The 22,005-nt window shown below is 43.1% G+C and overlaps 1 protein-coding gene across 4 annotated transcripts in view; it reads left to right on the top strand.

Annotated features, from left to right (window-relative positions):
• Positions 1 to 22,005, top strand: part of LOC135526642 (glutamate receptor 1-like) — a 168,638-nt gene that overhangs the window by 140,191 nt on the left and 6,442 nt on the right. For 2 of the 4 annotated variants that reach the window (XM_064955155.1, XM_064955156.1), the window contains exons 12-14: positions 11,192 to 11,390; positions 11,566 to 11,813; positions 16,180 to 16,294. In XM_064955155.1, coding sequence (XP_064811227.1) covers positions 11,192 to 11,390; positions 11,566 to 11,813; positions 16,180 to 16,294 — 562 coding nt within the window. Of the gene's footprint in view, positions 1 to 11,191; positions 11,391 to 11,565; positions 11,814 to 16,179; positions 16,295 to 17,208; positions 17,324 to 22,005 lie in introns of those variants that run through there. The other 2 variants (XM_064955157.1, XM_064955158.1) reach the window with 2 other exon arrangements.

The following is a 22,005-nucleotide window of genomic DNA, read 5'->3' on the forward strand; positions in this document are numbered from 1 at the left end:
CCAGGACACCTACACCACCCGATGTTACAGGAAGGCCATAAAGATCATCAAGGAAATCAACCACCCGAGCCACTGCCTGTTCACCCCGCTATCATCCAGAAGGCGAGGTCAGTACAGGTGCATCAAAGCTGGGACCGAGAGACTGAAAAACAGCTTCTATCTCAAGGCCATCAGACTGTTAAACAGCCACCACTAACACTGAGTGGCTGCTGTCAACACACTGACACTGACTCAACTCCAGCCACTTTAATAATGGGAATTGATGGGAAATGATGTAAATATATCACTAGCCACTTTAAACAATGCTACCTTATATAATGTTACTTACCCTGCATTATTCATCCCATATGCCTACGTATATACTGTACTCTATATCATCGACTGCATCCTTATGTAATACATGTATCACTAGCCACTTTAACTATGCCACTTTGTTTACATACTCATCTCATATGTATATACTGTACTCGATACCATCTACTGTATCTTGCCTATGCTGCTCTGTACCATCACTCATTCATATATCCTTATGTACATATTCTTTATCCCCTTACACTGTGTATAAAATAGTAGTTTAGGAATTGTTGGTTAGATTACTTGTTGGTTATTACTGCATTGTCGGAACTAGAAGCACAAGCATTTTGCTACACTCGCATTAACATCTGCTAACCATGTGTATGTGACAAATAAAATTTGATTTGATTTGATTTGACACACCTAGACACACACACCTACACACACACCTACACACACACCTACACACACCTACACACACACCTACACACACACCTAGACACACACACCTACACACACACCTACACACACACCTACACACACCTACACACACACCAACACACACACCTAGACACACACACACATTCAGATGTTTCAGATGTTTCTGATTGGTCTGGAATCAGAACATTATTAAGGTTGTGTCCCTCTTTTCCAACAGTGTAAATCCTAATACATTGTAATGTGGTCATTACAGACTCATTCCTTACACTCACTAAAATCTTTAGTCATGCTAATTAGCATATGGAATAGAAGTTAGTCAGGGGAATTTTACAGGGAGTTGAGCAGTTCAGTTAGCTACACTAGATCCACTCTGAGCTGGGGAGATAAGAGGGTTAGAGAGGGCTTTGATTTGGTTGCTGGAAGCAGTGACTCGCCACGCCTGATTCTGGTCCTTCTCTGGCAAGCATCCCATTCCTGTTCCATATTAACATAACCTTAATAATATATAATATATATTATAAAGGTTATGATAATATATATCATGTTCAGCAGTAATGAATAGTTACTGTAAGTAAATCATGAATCGTTGTTTTAATGATAGCGCTACTCGAAAAAGCAACCTTCATAGTGTTTTTATGACTTCCTCTGAAGGTGGCTCCTCTTCCTGTTCGGGCGGCGCTCGGCGGTCGTCGTCACCGGTCTACTAGCTGCCACCGATCCCTTTTCCCTTTTCTGTTGGTTTAGTCTTTATTGTTTTCACCTGGACCTTGTTTGTGGTTCGTTCGGGGCTATTGAAGCCTTCAAGGCCTGCTTTTGTGCGGGCTTCTTTTCTTTACTGTCAGTGGAGGTTTGTGTTCGTTCCTTAACGGATTATTTTGGTGTCCTGTTTTGGGGGTCATTGTGCCTATTGTTTGTGGCTTTACTATTTTTGTAATAAATGCGTCTGTTTTGGATCCTTTGCTCTCTGCGCCAGACCCCACACCCACCACTCCAACATCCTGTTTTACTGATGTTCACTACAGCCCTGGCCTTTATGGGGTTCTCAAAGTTTTTGGACTGGGCACCCCTTTTGTGACAGCAAATTCATCAGGGACCCGCTGATGAAAATAGCCTACAAGGAGTTTTACTACGATTTCTGCCGTGCATGGCTGGATGAACCAAGTCTTGGGCCCGGGGAAAGAACATTTAAAATGCTCGCCTCTTGGCATCGGAGAGAAAACTTTGCAGTTTCCAAGCTCATTTCCTGCAATTCTACACATTTTGTCATGGGGCAAAGACATTTGTGTTGCTGCAGCTTTAAGCTAATATTCTATATATTTTGCCTTAAATTACAGTGAAAAAAACAGGGGCAGGGGAATAGTGTTGAGTTGAAAATAATTGGTGGAGTACTGTGGATACCAGTATCCCTGTGAGCATCCCAGGCCCATGTTGCCCAGGGTTAAGAACAGAGTACTCTGGATACCAGTATCCCTGTGAGCATCCCAGGCCCATGTTGCCCAGGGTTAAGAACAGAGTACTCTGGATACCAGTATCCCTGTGAGCATCCCAGGCCCATGTTTCCCAGGGTTAAGAACAGAGTACTCTGGATACCGGTATCCCTGTGAGCATCCCAGGCCCATGTTGCCCAGGGTTAAGAACAGAGTACTCTGGATACCAGTATCCCTGTGAGCATCCCAGGCCCATGTTGCCCAGGGTTAAGAACAGAGTACTCTGGATACCAGTATCCCTGTGAGCATCCCAGGCCCATGTTGCCCAGGGTTAAGAACAGAGTACTCTGGATACCAGTATCCCTTTGAGCATCCCAGGCCCATGTTGCCCAGGGTTAAGAACAGAGTACTCTGGATACCAGTATCCCTGTTAGCATCCCAGGCCCATGTTGCCCAGGGTTAAGAACAGAGTACTCTGGATACCAGTATCCCTGTGAGCATCCCAGGCCCATGTTGCCCAGGGTTAAGAACAGAGTACTGTGGATACCAGTATCCCTGTTAGCATCCCAGGCCCATGTTTCCCAGGGTTTAGAACATACATTGTAGATTAATAATATGACCTTGTATTGTTCAGTATTACTCACTTTAAACCTATTCCACAGATCCCTTGGCCAGAAGTTGTTTAGTCATATGTTAGTAATATTCATTATTATTACATTTTTTATATATATACTGAACAAAACTATAAACGCAGTATGTAATGTGTTGAACCCATGTTTCTTGAGCTGAAATAAAAGATCCCACAAATGTTTCCATATGCACAAAAAGCATATTTCTCTCAGATTTTGTGCACAAATTTGTTTACATTCCTGTTAGTGACTATCTCTCCTTTGCCAAGATAATCCATCCGCCTGAATGGTTTGAGATATCAATAAGCTGATTAAAAATCATTGCAAAGTTGGACCTTGTGCTGGGGACAATAAAAGGCCACTCTAAAATGTGCAGTTTGGCATCGTAACCGACTTCAGCGGGCAAATGCTCACCTTCGATGTCCACTGGGACTCTGGAGAAGTGTGCTCTTCACAGATGAATCCCGGTTTCATCTGTATTGGAGAGATGGCAGACAGCATGTATGGCGTCGTGTGGGTGAGCGGTTTGCTGATGTCAACGTTGTGAACAGAGTGCACCATGGTGTTGGTGGGGTTATGGTAAGGGTAGGTATAAGCTACGGACAAAGAACACATTTCCATTTTATTGAAGGCAATTTAAATGCTCAAAGATACCGTGATGAGATTCTGAGGCCCGTTGTCCTGCCATTCATCCACTGCCATCACCTCATGTTTCAGCATGATAATGCATGGCCCCATGTCGCAATGATTTTTACACAATTCCTGGAAGCTGAAAAAGTCCCAGTTCTTCCATGGCCTGCCTAATCACCAGACATGTCACCCATTCAGCATGTTTGGAACACTCTGAACATGTACGACAGCGTGTTCCAGTTCCCGTCAATATCCAGCAACTTCGCACAGCCATTGAAGAGGAATGGGACAATATTCCACAGGCCACAATCAACAGCCTGATTAACTCTATGAGAAGGAGATGTGTCATGCTGCATGAGACAAATGGTCACCCCAGATACTGACTGGTTTTCTGATCCATTACTTTTTTTAAGGTAACTAAAATGCATACCTGTATTCCCAGTCATGATATCCATAGATTAGGGCCTAATTTATATATTTCAATTGACTGATTTCCTTATATGAACTGTGTAGAATCTTAGAAATTTGAGCAAGTTGCGTTTATATTTTTGTTCGGTGTAGATAGATCTGTTTCTGAATAGCTTTACATTATTTCATATTTTGAGATTTGAGAACCGCTGCTGGACAGTATGGGGTTACATGGGGTTTCTGTTGGATGAGTGATTAGTACTAATTAATCTGGTCATAGATAAGAGAGAGAAAAAAATGATGAGATAGAGGGAGCGAGAAAAAAGAGAGTGAGTAGGGTTAGAGAGAGAAAGAGAGAGAGGGAGGGAGGACAGTGGCAGTTATATGTCAAAGCGAACAGACAGATGAGAAGCAGGGGATGGGAGCATGCATGGAACGAGGGATGGAGAGGAATGGATACATGATACCAAGACAGACACAGATGGACAGACAGACAGGCAGACAATTCCTGCTCTGCCTGAAGCCTGCTCAGGTGTTCACCGGTTTAACAGTGTTGTAGGTCTACACACACACACACACACACACACACACACACACACACACACACACACTCTCTCTCTCTCTCCTCTTCTCTTTTGCATACACCCCTTTCTTTCCCTCTTCTCTCAGGCCTTTAACTCTTTCTCTTTCATCATCCTCCCATCTTATCTCACGCATCCTAAATGTTTTTTTTTCTCTTGTTCAATCTCTCCTTCCTTGTTCATGTTCTTCTTCACTAACTGCAGGAAGACTAAACCCTGGAATCCTTTTTGTTTTTGCTTCAGCTAATCACATAAAAGCTCTCTGTCTCTCTCTGTCCTGCACTCTCTCTGTCTCTCTCTGTCCTACACTCTCTCTGTCTCTCTCTGTCCTACACTCTCTCTGTCTCTCTCTGTCCTGCACTCTCTCTGTCTCTCTCTGTCCTGCACTCTCTCTGTCTCTCTGTCCTGCACTCTCTCTGTCTCTCTCTGTCCTGCACTCTCTCTGTCTCTCTCTGTCCTGCACTCTCTCTGTCTGATGTGCCAGAGAGGAGAATAGTACGTAACAGAGATACACTTAATCGTTCGTGCTCAGTATTGCTCTCCTGAGGCAGAGAGACAGAGCTACAGCCCAAATGGTACCCTGTTCCCTATGTGGTCTATCATATGGACCCTGATCAGACGTAGTGCACTATAAAGGGAATAGGGTGCCATTTTGGGACAGATCCCGAGAAACAGAGAAAGGTCCTGGGGGAATTGGCTTCCAGCAAATCAGTGGTTGATTTTTGAAACAGCCATTACAAACTGTTTAAGAGGCTGACGGTGTGGGTTCAAATGTTCAAATGTAAATGTCACTGACATGTCTACCTCAGCTCATCCTTGCAGAGAAGCACTAAAAACAAACAAGCAACCCAGAAAAGGACTGTATGTGACCTGAGAAACAAGGTTCATGAAATTGACAACTTATTAACACCAGAAATTATTCATATTCTGGCCATCTCTGAAACACACTTAGATAATTCCTTGGATGATTCAGACACGGTTATAGAATATACAGGAAAGATGGAAATGCCAATGGAGGAGGTGTTGCCATGTATGTCCAGAGTCATATTCCTGCTAGGCTGAGAGAACATCTCATGTCAGATGATGTGGAAGTAATATGGCTACAGGTTCATCTTGTGAAGACGTACAGAAAACTTTTGACCTCTGTCATTGCCAACAAAGGGTATATAACAAAGTATTGAGATAAACTTTTGTTATTGATCAAATACTTATTTTCCACCATAATTGGCAAATAAATTAATTAAAAGTCCTACAATTTGATTTTCTGGATTTTTTTTCTCATTTTGTCTGTCATAGTTGAAGTGTACCTGTGATGAAAATTACAGGCCTCTCTCATCTTTTTAAGTGGGAGAACTTGCACAATTGGTGACTGACTAAATACTTTTTTGCCCCACTGTATATATTTTGGATGACCGAAATATTGACTTGATATCATCAAGCTGCCCACTCAAAAATAAGCTCCAAACTGTAACCAGTGCCTGCAATCTGGTTCAAGTCATCAGTCAACCTGTTACGTCCTCCCTCTCTGGCCTCTAGGTCACCAGGCTGCTCGTTATGGCGCACACCTGTAACCATCATTACACGCACCTGCGTGTCGTCAGACTCACCTGGACTCCATGACCTCCTTGATTACCTGCCCTATATATGTCCCTCCCTTTGGTTCCTTCCCCAGGCGTCATTGTTTCTGTTTCTGGTCTGTGTGTTGTTCGAGGTTCTTGGTTTATATTATGTTCTGATTATTTTATTAAAACACTCCCTGAACCTGCTTCCCGACTCTCGTTACACAACCTACCAGGGTGTTTACAAACAGAACAGGAACTAAATCATCCACGCGTATTGATAACATCTTTACTAATGTTGCAGAAATCTGCTTTAAAGCCGTATCCACACCCATCGCATACAGTGATGATATATTTACAAAAAAACAACGTTTCAAAGACTGGACTTAAAATTGTGTATAAACGATCAAGAGGTTGTGCAATTATTCATATGTCAAAGATGTGAAAATATTTGTTGGTCTGATGTGTGTAATGAGAAACATCCAGACGCTGCACTTGAAGCATTTATGAAATTGCTTCTTCCGCTTACTGATATGCATGCGCCCATCTAGAAAGACTGCCAAATCCCCATAGAACTGCCAAATCCCAATGGATAGATAAATTTATAAACTGTATAGCTGAGAGCAATGAGGCAAAGGGAATAGCAAATAAGTCTGACAACAAAGTAGACTGGCAAACATACCGTAACTTGAGAAGTCCCGTAACTCAACAAAAAGAAGAAATTATACTATGAAACAAGGAACAATTATATAAAGAATGATAGTAAAAAGCTCTGGAATACTTTCATTGAGGCAGATGACTTGTTCATAACAAAACCCTTTGACATTGCCATCCATTTAATAACTTTTTGTTGACAAGATTAGCAAACTTGGGCATGACATCCAGACAACAATTGCTGAGCCTTCATATTCATGCATAATGGACCAAATAATGAAAGACGAGCACTGCAATTTGAGTTCCACGAAGTGGGTGTGGAAGAGGTGAAAACATGGTTGCTATTTATAAATAAGGACAAATCACCCGGCATAGGTTACCTGGATGGTCAATTGTTGAGGTTGTTTGCGGAATACATTGTAACTCCTGTTTGCCACATCTTCAATTTAGGCCTAGAAGACGGTGTGCCCCCAGACATGGAGGGAGACAAAGGACATTCCACTACCCAAGAATAGCAGAGCACCATTTATTGGTTCAAACAGCCAATCAATCAGCCTGTTACAAGTGCTTAGTAAACTTCTTTTTTTTAAATTGTGTTTAATCAAATATAAAGTTGTTTTACAGAAAACAAATTAACAACATTCTTTCAGTATGTGTATAGGGAAGGGCACTCAACATGCTCGGCACAGACACAAATGACTGATCATTGGCTTAAATAAATTGATAGTAAGACATTTTGGGAGCTGTTTTGTTAGACTTTTGTGCAACTTTTAATGTCATTGATCATAACCTATTGCTGACAAAATGTAGGTATTATGGATTTGCATCCCCTGCCTAATTATGGTAAATACCTATCTAATAGAACACAGAGGGTTTTCATTAATGGAAGCCTCTCATGCAAATTCAGTTGAGTCTGGTGTACCGCAGGGCAGCCGGCTAGGGGCGTTATTTTTTTTACTAATGACCTTCCACTGAGCTTGAATAATTTATTTTACTAGGCAAGTCAGTTAAGAACAAATTCTTATTTTCAATGACAGCCTAGGAACAGTGGGTTAACTGCCTGTTCAGGGGCAGAACGACAGATTTTGTACCTTGTCAGCTTGGGGATTTGAACTTGCAACCTTTTGGTTACCAGTCCAATGCTCTAACCACTATGCTACCCTAAAGCCTGTGTCTATGTATGCTGACGACTCAACAGCATACAGGCTGCAACAGTAAAATAAATAACTGTGACACGTAACATAAAGCTCCAGTCAGTCTTATAATGGGTAACTAGCAATAGGCTGGAGTTAAATATCTAAAAACCTAAAAGCATAATTTTTGGGACAAATCACTTGCTCAACGCTAAAATTCGTTTAGATTTATTATTGAATCATGTGTCTATTGAGCAAGTTGAGGAGACTAAACAGCTGGGTGTAACTCTAGACAGTAAGCTGTCATGGTCAAAACAGGCTTTATAGCCTATTCAACCTCTCTTTTGTATCATCTGAGATCCCCAAAGATAGGAAACCTGTAACGGTCATCACACTCTTCAAACTGTTACAGACCTATATCCATCCTGCCCTGCCTTTCTAAAATCTTTGAAAGCCAAGTTAACAAACAGATCACCGACCATTTCGAATCCCATCTTTGCCTTCTCCACTATGCAATTTGCAATTTTCTGAGCTGGTCATGGGTGCACTTCAGTCATGCTCAAGGTCCTAAACGACATCATAACCGCCATCGATTACAAGACAGTACTGTGCAGCCGTCTTCATCGACCTGTCCAAGGCTTTCGACTCTGTCAATCACTATATTCTTATCGGCAGACTCAATTGCCTTGATTTCTCAAATGACTGCCTCGCCTGGTTCATCAACTACTTCTCAGATAGAGTTCAGTGTGTCAAATCGGAGGGCCTGCTGTCCGGACCTCTGGCAGTCTCTATTGGGGTGCCACAGGGTTCAATTCTCGGGCCAACTCTTTTTTCTGTATATATCAATGGTATCGCTCTTACTGCTGGTGATTCTCTGATCCACCTCTATGCAGATGACACCATTCTGCATTCATCTGGCCCTTCTTTGGACATCCAAACAAGCTTCAATGCCATACAACACTCCTTCCGTGGCCTCCAACTGCTTTTAAATGCTAGTAAAACTAAATGCATGCTCTTCAACTGATCGCTGCCTGTACCCGCCTGCCCGACTAGCATCACTACTCTGGACAGTTCTGACTTAGAATATGTGGACAACTACAAATACCTAGGTGTCTGGTTAGACTGGAAACTCTCCTTCCAGACTCACTTTAAGCATCTCCAATCCAAAATTAAATCTAGAATCGGCTTCCTATTTCACAACAAAGTCTCCTTCACTCATGCTGCCAAACATACCTTCGTAAAACAGACTATCCTACCGATCCTTGACTTCGGTGATGTAATTTACAAAATAGCCTCCAGAAATCTACTCAGCAAACTGGATGTAGTCTATCACAGTGCCATCCATTTTGTCACCAAACCCCATATACTACCCACCACTGCGACCTGTATGCTCTGGTTGGCTGGCCCTCAATACATATTCGTCGCCAAACCGCTGGCTCCAGGTCATCTATAAGTCTTTGCTAGGTAAAGCCCCAACTTATCTCAGCTCAATGGTCTCCATATCAACTCCCACCAATAGCACGCACCCCAGCAGGTATATTTCACTGGTCATCCCAAAAGCCAACACTTCCTTTGGCCGCATTTCCTTCCAGTTCCCTGCTGCCAATGACTGGAATGAATTGCAAAAATCACTGAAGCTGGAGACTTATATCTCCCTCTCTAACTTTGAGCATCAGCTGTCAGAGCAGCTTACCAATCACTGTACCTGTACACAGCCAATCTGTAAATAGCACAACCAACTACCTCATCCCCATATTGTTATTTATTGTCTTGCTCTTTTGCACCTCAGTATCTCTACTTGCACATCATCATCTGCACATCTATCACTCCAGTGTTAAGGCTAAATTCAAATTATTTCAGCTCTGTGGCCTATTTATTGCCTTACCTCCCTACTCTTCTACATTTGCACACACTGTACATAGATGTTTCTATTGTGTTATTGGCTGTACGTTTGTTTATGTATAACTCTGTGTTGTTGTTTTTGTCGCACTGCTTTGCTTTATCTTGGCCAGGTCGCAGTTGTTCCTAATTGGCCTACCTGGTTAAGTAAAGGTGATTTTAAAATAAATAAAATAATAAATATAGACTCAATGGTTGCTAAAAATGGGAAGAGATCTGTTCATGAATGTGCATTGCTCTGCCTTCTTGATATCTCAGTCGACCAGACAGGTCCTACAGGCCCTAGTTTTGTTGCACCTGGACTACTGCCCAGCTGTGTGGTCATGTGCGGCAAAGAAGGACATAGGTCAATTGCAGTTGGTCCAGAAAAAGCAGCACATATCGCACTTAGATGTGCACAAAGGGAAAGTGTCAGTTACATGCATGTCAGTTTCTACTGGCTCAAAGTTGAGGAGAGATTGACTGCATCACTATTGGTGTTTGTGCGAGGTATTGATGTGTTGAAGGTACCGATCTGTCTGTTCAAGCACTTGGCACACAGTTCAGACTCTCATCGGTACAACACAAGACATGCAACCAGAGGTCTCTTCACAGACCCCAGGTTCACAAAGGCTGGGAAACGCACAGAATGAAATAGTGCCAAGACTACATGGAACTCTGCCTCCCCAGGTAACTCAAGCTAGAAATAAAACCAATTTCAAAACAGATAAAAGAACACCTTACTGCACAAAGGGGACTATGAAGAGACAGACATTATATCTATTTTGTATTGTAATTCGCACTGTACTATGTATTAGACCTAGATATTGTGTGTATCTACTGATATGTAGGCTATGTGTTTAAATGTATGTATTTCAGTCCTTGACTTATAATAGTCTGTACTATGTATTATGTCATGTTACATGTGGACCCCAGGAAGAGTAGCTGCTGATTTTGCAGCGGTTCATGGGGATACTAATAAATACCAAATACCAAAATGACAGCTGTGACTAAGTGGCCTCCTCGTCCTCCTCTCATTATTAATCACCACCAATGAATGTGTGTGGCTCCGTGAAACACGCTGGTAACTTCCTTAAGGTGAGGTGAATGTGGTGTACTTCCTTTGTGATGCTGAGTTATCTCGTCTCAGCACATTTAACACAGCTCTCCCAGAGCCTTGATGGAAGTACGGTATGAGAGAGGCAGGGTGTGCATCCCAAATGGCACCCTATTCCCTAAATATGGGCCTTGGTCAAAAGTAGTGGACTACTGTGTGAAGGGAATATGTTGTTCATTTGGGACACAACCAGGGTGTCTGATGATGCGACGCAGACAGAGACCTGCTGTACTGTTAGGGAGTCGGGGTGGAGGATGGATACTGTCATGTGATGCTAGATAGGTCAGAGTCATGTGAAAGGCAGAGACTTTTGTTTGGTTTGTTTTTTTAGGTCTCCTTTATGTCCTTCTCCCTTTCAAGTCTAGCTGGACATATCCTAGGGGTTGTGTGTGTCGGTGTAGGTGCCTCTAACACCTGTCTCTGGCTGTTTCTCCCTCTAGGTCTCTGTCAGGGCGGATAGTGGGTGGCGTGTGGTGGTTCTTCACTCTCATCATCATCTCGTCCTACACAGCCAACCTGGCTGCTTTCCTCACAGTGGAGAGGATGGTGTCCCCCATAGAGAGTGCTGAGGACCTGGCTAAACAGACTGAGATCGCCTACGGAACTCTGGATGCTGGTTCCACCAAAGAGTTCTTCAGGGTGAGACCTGTGGTTTACTCATAGACACACACCTGTTTGACTAGCATGTACATGTAGTTTACACACACACACACACAGACCTCCCCTCGACACACAGATGCTCCCCCCCACCACACACACACATACACAGATCCCCCTCCCCCACACACAATCCTAACCCCTCCTCTCTCCCCAGCGGTCTAAGATCGCAGTGTTTGAGAAGATGTGGTCGTACATGAAGTCGGCCGACCCCTCAGTATTTGTGAAGACCACAGACGAGGGAGTGATGAGGGTCAGGAAGTCTAAAGGGAAGTACGCCTACCTGTTAGAGTCCACCATGAACGAGTACATCGAGCAGAGGAAACCCTGTGACACCATGAAGGTGGGGGGGAACCTGGACTCTAAAGGATACGGTATCGCCACGCCCAAGGGCTCACCCCTCAGGTATTAACGTGTAACTGCACCTCTGCCTCAGAGCTGGAAATGGCTTAGGCATCTTTGTTTTGCATGTTTTTATTTGATTTATGGAGATACTGGATGCATCCCAAATGGCACCCTTTTCCCTATATTGTGTACTACTTTTGACCAAGGCCCACAGGGTTGTGGTCAAAGGTAGTGGACTATGTAGGGAATAGAGTACCACTATAAACATCAAACACTTGGCCCTGCATGACCCACTGGTTTATCGGTGTCAGAAGCAGCATGTATGGCCTAATGTTAAAAAGTGTCTATATTTTGACCATGGAAACTTGACGTGACCTCTATGACTACAATCTTAGAAACAAAGGTGCTCTCTCAAACCTAAAATGGTTATTTGGCTGTCCCCATAGGAGAGCCCTTTGAAGAACCCTTTGTTGTTCCATGTAGAATCCTTTTGGGTTCCATGTAAAATCCTTTTCACAGAGGGTTCTACAGTACATGGAACCCAGAAGGGTCTCCTACTGCCGAAGAACCATTTTAAGTTCTAGAGAGCACCTTGTTTTCTGAGACTATAGACATAGAGGTTACCTTTTGGAACACTTTTTATAACAGTGTACTGTAGAGCTGAATATCTCTGTCTGTGTAACCTCTATGACTACTGTAGAGCTGAATATCTCTGTCTGTGTAACCTCTATGACTACTGCAGAGCTGAATATCTCTGTCTGTGTAACCTCTATGACTACTGCAGAGCTGAATATCTCTGTCTGTGTAACCTCTATGACTACTGCAGAGCTGAATATCTCTGTCTGTGTAACCTCTATGACTACTGCAGAGCTGAATATCTCTGTCTGTGTGACCTCTATGACTACTGCAGAGCTGAATGTCTCTGTGTCTGTGCGAGCTAAAGCCTTGCTAAGCCCTTGACATCCACCATCTAGGGCTTGGTCAGGCTGACCGCACTCTGAGTGCTTACAGAAGTGGAAATCTGATCCCACCTTTCTTTCCTCCCTCCTTCAGAAACACTTATTATCCTTTTCTTTACTCTCCTCTACTCCCCTCAACTCTCCTTTCTTCTGTTCTCTTCTCTATTCTGTTCTCTTATCTCCTCTCTTGTCCTCTCTCATCTCTTCTCTCTCCCCTGTTCTCCTCTCTTCTCCTCTCTCATCTCTTCTCTCTCCCCTGTTCTCCTCTCTTCTCTCTCCTCTCTCCTCTCTTCTCTCTTCTCGCTTCTCTCTCCTCTGTTGTCCTCTCCTCTCTTCTCCCCCCCCTCTGTTCTCCTCTCTTCTCCTCCCTCCTCTCTTCTCCTCTCTTCTCCTCTCTCATCTCTTCTCTCTCCCCTGTTCTCCTCTCTTCTCCTCTCTGTTCTCCTCTCCTCTCTTCTCCTCCCTCCTCTCTTCTCCTCTCTCATCTCTTCTTTCTCCCTTGTTCTCCTCTCTTCTCCTCTCTTTGTTCTCCTCTCCTCTCTTCTCCTCCCTCCTCTCTTCTCCTCTCTTTGTTCTCCTCTCTTCTCTCTCAGACTGATGTTGTCAGGCTTTACTTGTGAAAAGATTAGAAAAACTGTCTTTTGGGGGGCGGGAGGGGGGTATTATTTGTATTATTATGAATGATTATTTTATAACAGCTAAAGCAGACAACACCCGCCTAACCTCACCTTTCATGACTACAGTCCATGTCGTACATGTATTCTGTTCCAGAAAGATATTGCTGGAGTCATGTGGATCTTTGAATTCAACCATAATCATCTCAATTTATTTTAATGAGAAGCCTCCTATGAGGAGATTGCATTTATTTTAATGAGAAGCCTCCTATGGGGAGAGAAGTCTCCTATTTAGTGTCATTGAATAGTCATTTAGTGGACTTTCTCAGTAGGCTGCCTGCACGAAGCGAAGGTCCTTACTCACAATGATTTTCTTTCTGTCACTTCAATTGCTCTCTCTCTCTTCCTCTCTCTCTCTCTCTCTCTCTCTCAATCACACACTCACACTCACACACACACACACACACAGACACACTGAGAGTGATCGGTGGTATTCACAGATGTCTGAAATTGACAGAGAAGATCATTACTCAGATAATGTTTTGTAAGGGAGTCTGAGACATTTTCAGACTGAATGGTCTCCTTCATTGAGATGCCATCGTTCTGGTCAGCCACTCAAGATGTGGGCAAATGAAGCCATGACAATTATAAAATGTGTATTTCTTCTCTTTCCGATTCAGAAATTAGTGATCACCCCCTTTTTTGTTTACTGAGGGCTCTGCCTTAGATGTGTTGCCTGGTGACAGTATCTTTGTTCTCACACAGGGAACGTTCAGAATCTTTAAGCATATACCTGTGAGGGGAGTCTACTGAATATTCTCACTGTGTCCGAATCCCTTCTGCACTATTACTTCACTACAGTCAATATGAGATACGATGCCAGTTTGATTGAATTCATCTCTCAGAATTTCTACATTAACAGCTCTTCATTTGACAGGATCTCTACTATTGTTATCCTGAAGAATTGTTGTGTTTTGATCTTGTCCTCGCTCCATCCCTGATGTTTACTGTTGTGTTTTGACCCTGTCCTCGCTCCATCCCTGATGTTTACTGTTGTGTTTTGACCCTGTCCTCGCTCCATCCCTGATGTTTACTGTTGTGTTTTGACCCTGTCCTCGCTCCATCCCTGATGTTTACTGTTGTGTTTTGACCCTGTCCTCGCTCCATCCCTGATGTTTACTGTTGTGTTTTGACTCTGTCCTCGCTCCATCCCTGATGTTTACTGTTGTGTTTTGACCCTGTCCTCGCTCCATCCCTGATGTTTACTGTTGTGTTTTGACCCTGTCCTCGCTCCATCCCTGATGTTTACTGTTGTGTTTTGACCCTGTCCTCGCTCCATCCCTGATGTTTACTGTTGTGTTTTGACCCTGTCCTCGCTCCATCCCTGATGTTTACTGTTGTGTTTTGACCCTGTCCTCGCTCCATTCCTGATGTGTTCTGTACAATGTACTGTTCTTGGGTGGGTCTTCCACAGCCTTGATAACTCAAGTGGTATGTTATCTCCCCAACACAGCTGCACTAGGTGTGAGACAATAACTATTATACAATCTATATTTGCTGGTAGTCGACATCTTTTATGGTATGGATTAACAAATTACATTTGTAAAATGAAGCTGAAGCCCTTTGCTGTTCGACAAGATATATAAGTAATATACTCTATATCAAGCATTTAGAATGTCCAAACTCAAGATCAACTCTGCTCCATAGTATATTCACTCCATACATCGCCATAGGCTTAGCCAAGCAGGTGGTGTAATCTAGCGATTCAACAAGCTGTTTGACAAGTGGCTTGATTCTAGAAATACTGTAACATACTTCTTAAGTTACGAAGGCTGTTGGGAAAATCCACTCCTGTTTTAACCCCATTCCTGCCTTATATCGGCATCCCACCACCAAGCCCTCTGCCACCTCATCTACTCGACCTCTAACCTCTAACCCACCACCAAGCACTCTGCCGCCTCATTTACTCGACCTCTAACCTCTAACCCATCACCAAGCACTCTGCTGCTTCATCTACTCCACCTCTAACCTCTAACACACCGCCAAGCACTCTGCCACCTCATTTACTCGACCTCTAACCCACCAACAGGGTAAATTATTATATACTGTACTTGAACACATAAACATCCATGTCTAGAGAGAGAGAGAGAGAGAGAGAGAGAGAGGTGCTATAGATATGGATGTGGTAGTTGAGTTTGCTGAGCTAGTTGGTGGTCTTCTTTCTATCCTAGAGTCAATTATCAGCTAAGGAAGGAGTAAGAGAAACTCTAAATTGAGTTTTGACACTCAACAACTAATCATATTTGTATGAAGTGAATGGAACTGTGATAGTTCTCCATTTTCATAGTGGAAACATTGAAAGGACATGAGCATCTACAGACAGGTAGGTAGGCTTCCAAATCTGAAGCATCTCTCCATGATATCTGCTCTCTCCCTCCTCTAAGAGGCCCTGTCCTCTATGTGGTTAAACCTGACTCAAGTATGGCCAGCAAGCATTTCTGTCCATTGAGATATATAAGTAATATACTCTATATCAAGCATTTAGAATGTCCAAACTCAAGATCAACCCTGCTCCATAGTATATTCACTCCATACATCGCCATAGGCTTAGCCAAGCAGGTGGTGTAATCTAGCGATTCAACATTCATAATCATAACCAGTGTACAGACTACTTACCTACCTGTCCATATACTCTTTCAAATGCTAACCCAGTTATCATTATTAAAATATAGCTCCAACATTTTCATAATCACATATTTACACATATTTATATACCTGTCCATAATATACAGTACTATTTCCTAACCCAGGAAAACTGACCCAGTTATGATTGTATCTATTATCGTTCTAAAGAAACCCTGTTAACCTGGCCGTGTTAAAACTGAACGAGCAAGGCCTGTTGGACAAACTGAAAAACAAATGGTGGTACGACAAGGGCGAGTGTGGCAGCGGGGGCGGGGACTCCAAGGTCAGAACCCTGTTTCAACCAACCACGCTGATCCACCAGGGGGGTAACCGGCCAATCACAAAGCTGCTCAGACACTCTGGATGGCAACACTTCCTGACAACTGTATGGTGGGTGAAGGGTGGGGGAGGGATTAAAACACGAGAGACACATGATATTTTATCTCTTCCTAGCCATGGATAGGTCTATGGCCCAGACTTCAACACAGAGGGTAACAAGTGCTTCAACTCTGTGTGTAGGGGCCAACTTAAAACTACAGAGTGACATCATGCTCTCTCTCTAGCCAAGATAACCTACTCTAGTCCTTCTGGGAGGCGGGTGTCTGGAATTGGCACAGTTTGTATTTTGCCCTGTTCTCATGAATAAGTAAGGATAGCATGCATTCATGCGTGGGATCCCTGTCAAGCTGATACACTGAAGACTTCACACACACACAAAGAACAGAATTGTTTTTTTTTGTATCTCTGTCCCCAAGAACCTCCTACTAACTAGACACTCCTACAGCTTTTAAAGGGGAATAGAATCTGCAATCAGAATCTTTTCTGACGTGTTGTGTTCCGTAACAGAGGGTTCACAGCTGGTGTGCCGGTTACCCAAAGTGATACAGTAATACACATCTACTACCGTACTGTACAGTAGGGAGAGATGGAGTATTAACACATCACTTTGACTCTGATGTACATGTGTGTTCCTGATGATGTTCCTGTTTACTTTATGTATTTGCCTGTGAGTGAACGTGTGTGTGAGGTTTCCAACTTCTAACCAGTGACACAGCTAAATGGCAGTAAACCTTGATGCGTAGATGTGGTATATGATTGGACATGTTCTGAATGACTGACATAAGATAACATATGTTATGCTATGTTATTTATGTTATGGCCCTGCCCTGTCCTGGGTGTGGTGTGGTGTACATGCAGGATCCCGGTAAACCTAGCCGTGTTGAAGCTCAATGAGCAGGCCGTCTTAGACAAACTAAAGAACAAATGGTGGTACGATAAAGGAGAGTGTGGCAGCAACGACTCCGGACGCAAGGTCAGTCACACACTATATCTCAGTCCTCAAACCCCTGATCCTAGACCAGTCCTTATACACCAAACACTCCTCACAACCTTCTCAAAACCCCTGATCCTAGACCAATCCTTATACACCAAACACTCCTCACATCCTTGTCAAAACCCCTGATCCTAGACCAGTCCTTAAACCCTAAACACTCCTCACATCCTTGTCAAAACCCCTGATCCTAGACCATCCTTATACACCAAACACTCCTCACATCCTCCTCAAAACCCCTGATCCTAGACCAGTCCTTATACCCCAAACACTCCTCACATCCTCCTCAAATCCCCTGATCCAAGACCAGTCTGAAACTACAGAAGCCCTGTAAAGTCTGTTCCCAGACCAGCCCTGATATCTCAAACTATCGCTCTCAGTTTACTACTTAGACATGTCACTGGCTCTCATTAGTAAAGTGACTGAGATTGGTGGACTCAAAATCCATTTCTTCTCTCTCTTTCTCTTTCTCTCTCTTTCTCTCTCTGGGAGCCAATCACTGTTATCTCTCTCTCTCCCCACACTGATGTTTGCTCCATAATGAGGCCAATGAGTGAATTAACTACTAACCTTGATGGTTGAGGTGAAACAGTGGGGTTTACGGTCGTTAAATCAAATAACATTGTAAACATGCTAGAGGTCATATGGTGTTATACCACAAGAACATATGCTGCCTGCTCCTTGTTGCAGAACATCAGCCACATACAGTGCCTTGCAAAATGATTCACCCCCCTTGGCATTTGTCCTATTTTGTTGCATTACAACCTGTAATTGAAATGGATTTTTATTTGGATTTCATGTCATGGACATACACAAAATAGTCCAAATTGGTGAAGTGAAATAAAAATATATATTTTAAAAAAAGAACAAGTGGTGCGTGCATATGTATTCACCCCTTTTGCTATGAATTCCCTAAATAAGATCTGGTGCAACCAATTACCTTCAGAAGTCACATAATTAGTCAAATAAAGTCCACCTGTGTGCAATCTAAGTGTCACATGATCTGTCACATGATCTCAGTATATATACACCTGTTCTGAAAGGCCCCAGAGTCTGCAACGCCACTAAGCAAGGGGCACCACCAAACAATTGACACAATGAAGACCAAGGAGCTCTCCATACAGGTCAGGGACAAAGTTGTGGAGAATCAGATCAGGGTTAGGTTATAAAAAAATATCCCAAACTTTGAAAATCCTACAGAGCACCATTAAATCCATTATAAAAATGTTTAACAAATATTGCACCACAACAACCCTGCCAAGAGAGGGCTGCTCACAAAAACTCACGGACCAGGCAAGGAGGGCATTAATCAGAAGGCAACAAAGAGACCATTGATAACCCTGAAGTAGCTGCAAAGCTCCACGGCCGAGATTGGAGTATCTGTCCATAGGACCACTTTAAGTCGTACACTCCACCGAGCTGGGCTTTACGGAAGAGTGGCCAGAAAAAAATAAGCAAACATGTTTGGTGTTCGCCAAAAGGAATTTGGGATACTCACCAAACATATGGAAGAAGGTACTCTGGTCAGATGAGACTATAATCGAGGTTTTTGGCCATCAAGGAAAATGCTATGTCTGACGCAAACCCAACAGCTCTCATCACCCCGAGATCACCATCCCCACAGTAAAGCATGGTGGTGGCAGAATCATTCCGTGGGGATGTTTTTCATCAGCAGGGACTGGGAAATTGGTCAGAATTGAAGGAATGATGGATGGCACTAAATAAAGGGAAATTCTTGAGGGAAACCTGTTTCAGTCTTCCGGAGATTTGAGACCGGGACAGAGGTTCACCTTCCAGCAGGAAAATAATCTTAAGCATACTGCTAAAGCGACACTCGAGTGGTTTAAGGGGAAACATTTAAATGTCTTGGAATGGTCTAGTCAAAGCCCAGGCCTCAATCCAATTGAGAATCTGTGGTATGACTAAAAGATTGCTGTACACCAGCGGAACCCATCCAACTTGAAGGAGCTGGAGCAGTTTTGCCTTGAAGAATGGGCAAAAATCCCAGTGGCTAGATGTGTCAAGCTTATAGAGACATATCCCAAGAGACTTGCAGCTGTAATTGCTGCAAAAGGTGAAACCACAATGTATTGACTTTGGGGGGGTTGAAGAGTTATGCACACTCAAGTTTTCAGGTTTTTTTCTCTAATTTCTTGTTTGTTTCACAATAAAAAAATATTTTGCATCTTCAAAGTGTTAGGCATGTTGTGTAAATCAAATGATACAAACCCTCCAAAAATCAATTTTAATTCAAGGTTGCAAGGCAACAAAATAGGAAAAATGCAAAGGGGGGTGAATACTTTCGCAAGCCACTGTACGCAGTACCTCTAAGCAATACAAGTAGGCATGTGTGTTCTTTGAATAGAGCGTAAAATTCACTGTTTATTTCCCTCGACTCATCTGTCAGGTTGTTTTGCAGTGATGTAAACCTAAGGTATGATGGTGATCATGCTGATATAGCCATGGTAATACAGGAGGGAAATCACAGGCATCCCTCATGTAAGAGAGGCAGTGCTACATCATGCTGAAGTACATCATTGTAAAGTGCACTCTGCTGATTTAGCCAATATAAACCCAAGGGAATAGAAACATACAGAGTAATATCACATAGCTGTTGTAAGAGTGGTCTCTGAAAGCAGACAGGCAGAGAAGAAAACAAAGAACAGAGCCCCAAGGACCTAGAATCTACATAAACCACAATGGGACTGAGTTTTGTTTGAAATGGCAACCTAATTCTTTATAGAGTGCACTTAGGATGCCATTCTGGATGCAGCCTGCATGTCAGTGTGGAGAGAGAGAGAGAGAGAGAAAGAGAGAGAGAGAGTGTGTGATTTTGATTTGACCGACGGACCCTGTGAAAGGCTCAGATCACTTTTAACCCCTGACCCCTGTCTCCTAACATGACCCGGCCCTGAAACACCCCAAAACGTCCTCTCCACACCAGCCTGCCTGGTCTGGCTCCATCCTCTCCGGTGTGAGAGGTACACCCCACCCCCAAAAAACATATGAAAGCTACAGATACTATTCAGCCTTGCAACCCCTTAGCCTCGTGAGCCTACCTGTTCCTGCAAGCATACATAATTGATTAAGCTTTTGCGAGGCTAGCAACCCCATACACCCAACATAACCCTAAACCCTAAATCAGGGAGTTTGATAATGATCCGATTGTCTTAATCCTGCATGGTCTCTCACCGCTGAGAATGAAGCAACGGCCTCAACCCTCCTAAACCCACAACCCCAGAATGATAACCAGAGTTTATCTGTTAGAAATAGAGAATAAATATACTTTAATGTTCTGGATGGATATACAGTGGGGCAAAAAAGTATTTAGTCAGCCACCCATTGTGCACGTTCTCCCACTTAAAAAGATGAGAGGCCTGTAATTTTCATCATAGGTACACTTCAACTATGACAGACAAAATGAGAAAAAAAATCCAGAAAATCACATTGTAGGATTTTTAATGAATTTATTTGCAAATTATATGGTGGAAAATTAGTATTTGATCAATAACAAAAGTTTATCTCAATACTTTGTTATATACCCTTTGTTGGCGATGACAGAGGTCAAACGTTTTCTGTAAGTCTTCACAAGGTTTTCACACACTGTTGCTGGTATTTTGGCCCATTCCTCCATGCAGATCTCCTGTAGAGCAGTGATGTTTTGGGGCTGTTGCTGTGCAACACAGACTTTCAACTCCCTCCAAAGATTTTCTATGGGGTTGAGATCTGGAGACTGGTTAGGCCACTCCAGGACCTTGAAATGCTTCTTACGAAGCAACTCCTTCGTTGCCCGGGCGGTGTGTTTGGGATCATTGTCATGCTGAAAGACCCAGCCACGTTTCATCTTCAATGCCCTTGCTGATGGAAGGAGGTTTTCACTCATCATCTCACGATACATGGCCCCATTCATTCTTTCCTTTACACGGATCAGTCGTCCTGGTCCCTTTGCAGAAAAACAGCCCCAAAGCATGATGTTTCAGCCACGTTGGGATTTTTGCTCACCGTTCCTGTGATCATTTGGACCCCACGGGGTGAGATCTTGCGTGGAGCCCCAGATCAAGGGAGATTATCAGTGATCTTGCATGTCTTCCATTTCCTAATAATTGCTCCCACAGTTGATTTCTTCAAACCAAGCTGCTTACCTATTGCAGAGTCAGTCTTCCCAGCCTGGTGCAGATCTACAATTTTGTTTCTGGTGTCCTTTGACAGCTCTTTGGTCTTGGCCATAGTGGAGTTTGGAGCGTGACTGTTTGAGGTTGTGGACAGGTGTCTTTTATACTGATAACAAGTTCAAACAGGTGCCATTAATACAGATAACGAGTGGAGGACTGAGGAGCCTCTTAAAGAAGAACTTACAGGTCTGTGAGAGCCAGAAATCTTGCTTGTTTGTAGGTTACCAAATACTTATTTTACACCATAATTTGCAAATAAATAATTTGCAAATAAATAAAGTCCTACAATGTGATTTTCTGGATTTTCTTTCTCATTTTTTCTGTCATAGTTGAAGTGTACCTATGATGAAAATTACAGGCCTCTCTCATCTTTTTAAGTGGGAGCACTTGCATAATTGGTGGCTGACTAAATACTTTTTTGCCCCACTCTATACTGTAGATCAACACAATAATGGGCCATCCCACAATATGTTGGTTAAAGTGAATTTAGAC

This window comes from Oncorhynchus masou, chromosome 32, assembly GCF_036934945.1.
Source record: "Oncorhynchus masou masou isolate Uvic2021 chromosome 32, UVic_Omas_1.1, whole genome shotgun sequence".
Lineage (NCBI taxonomy): Eukaryota > Metazoa > Chordata > Actinopteri > Salmoniformes > Salmonidae > Oncorhynchus > Oncorhynchus masou.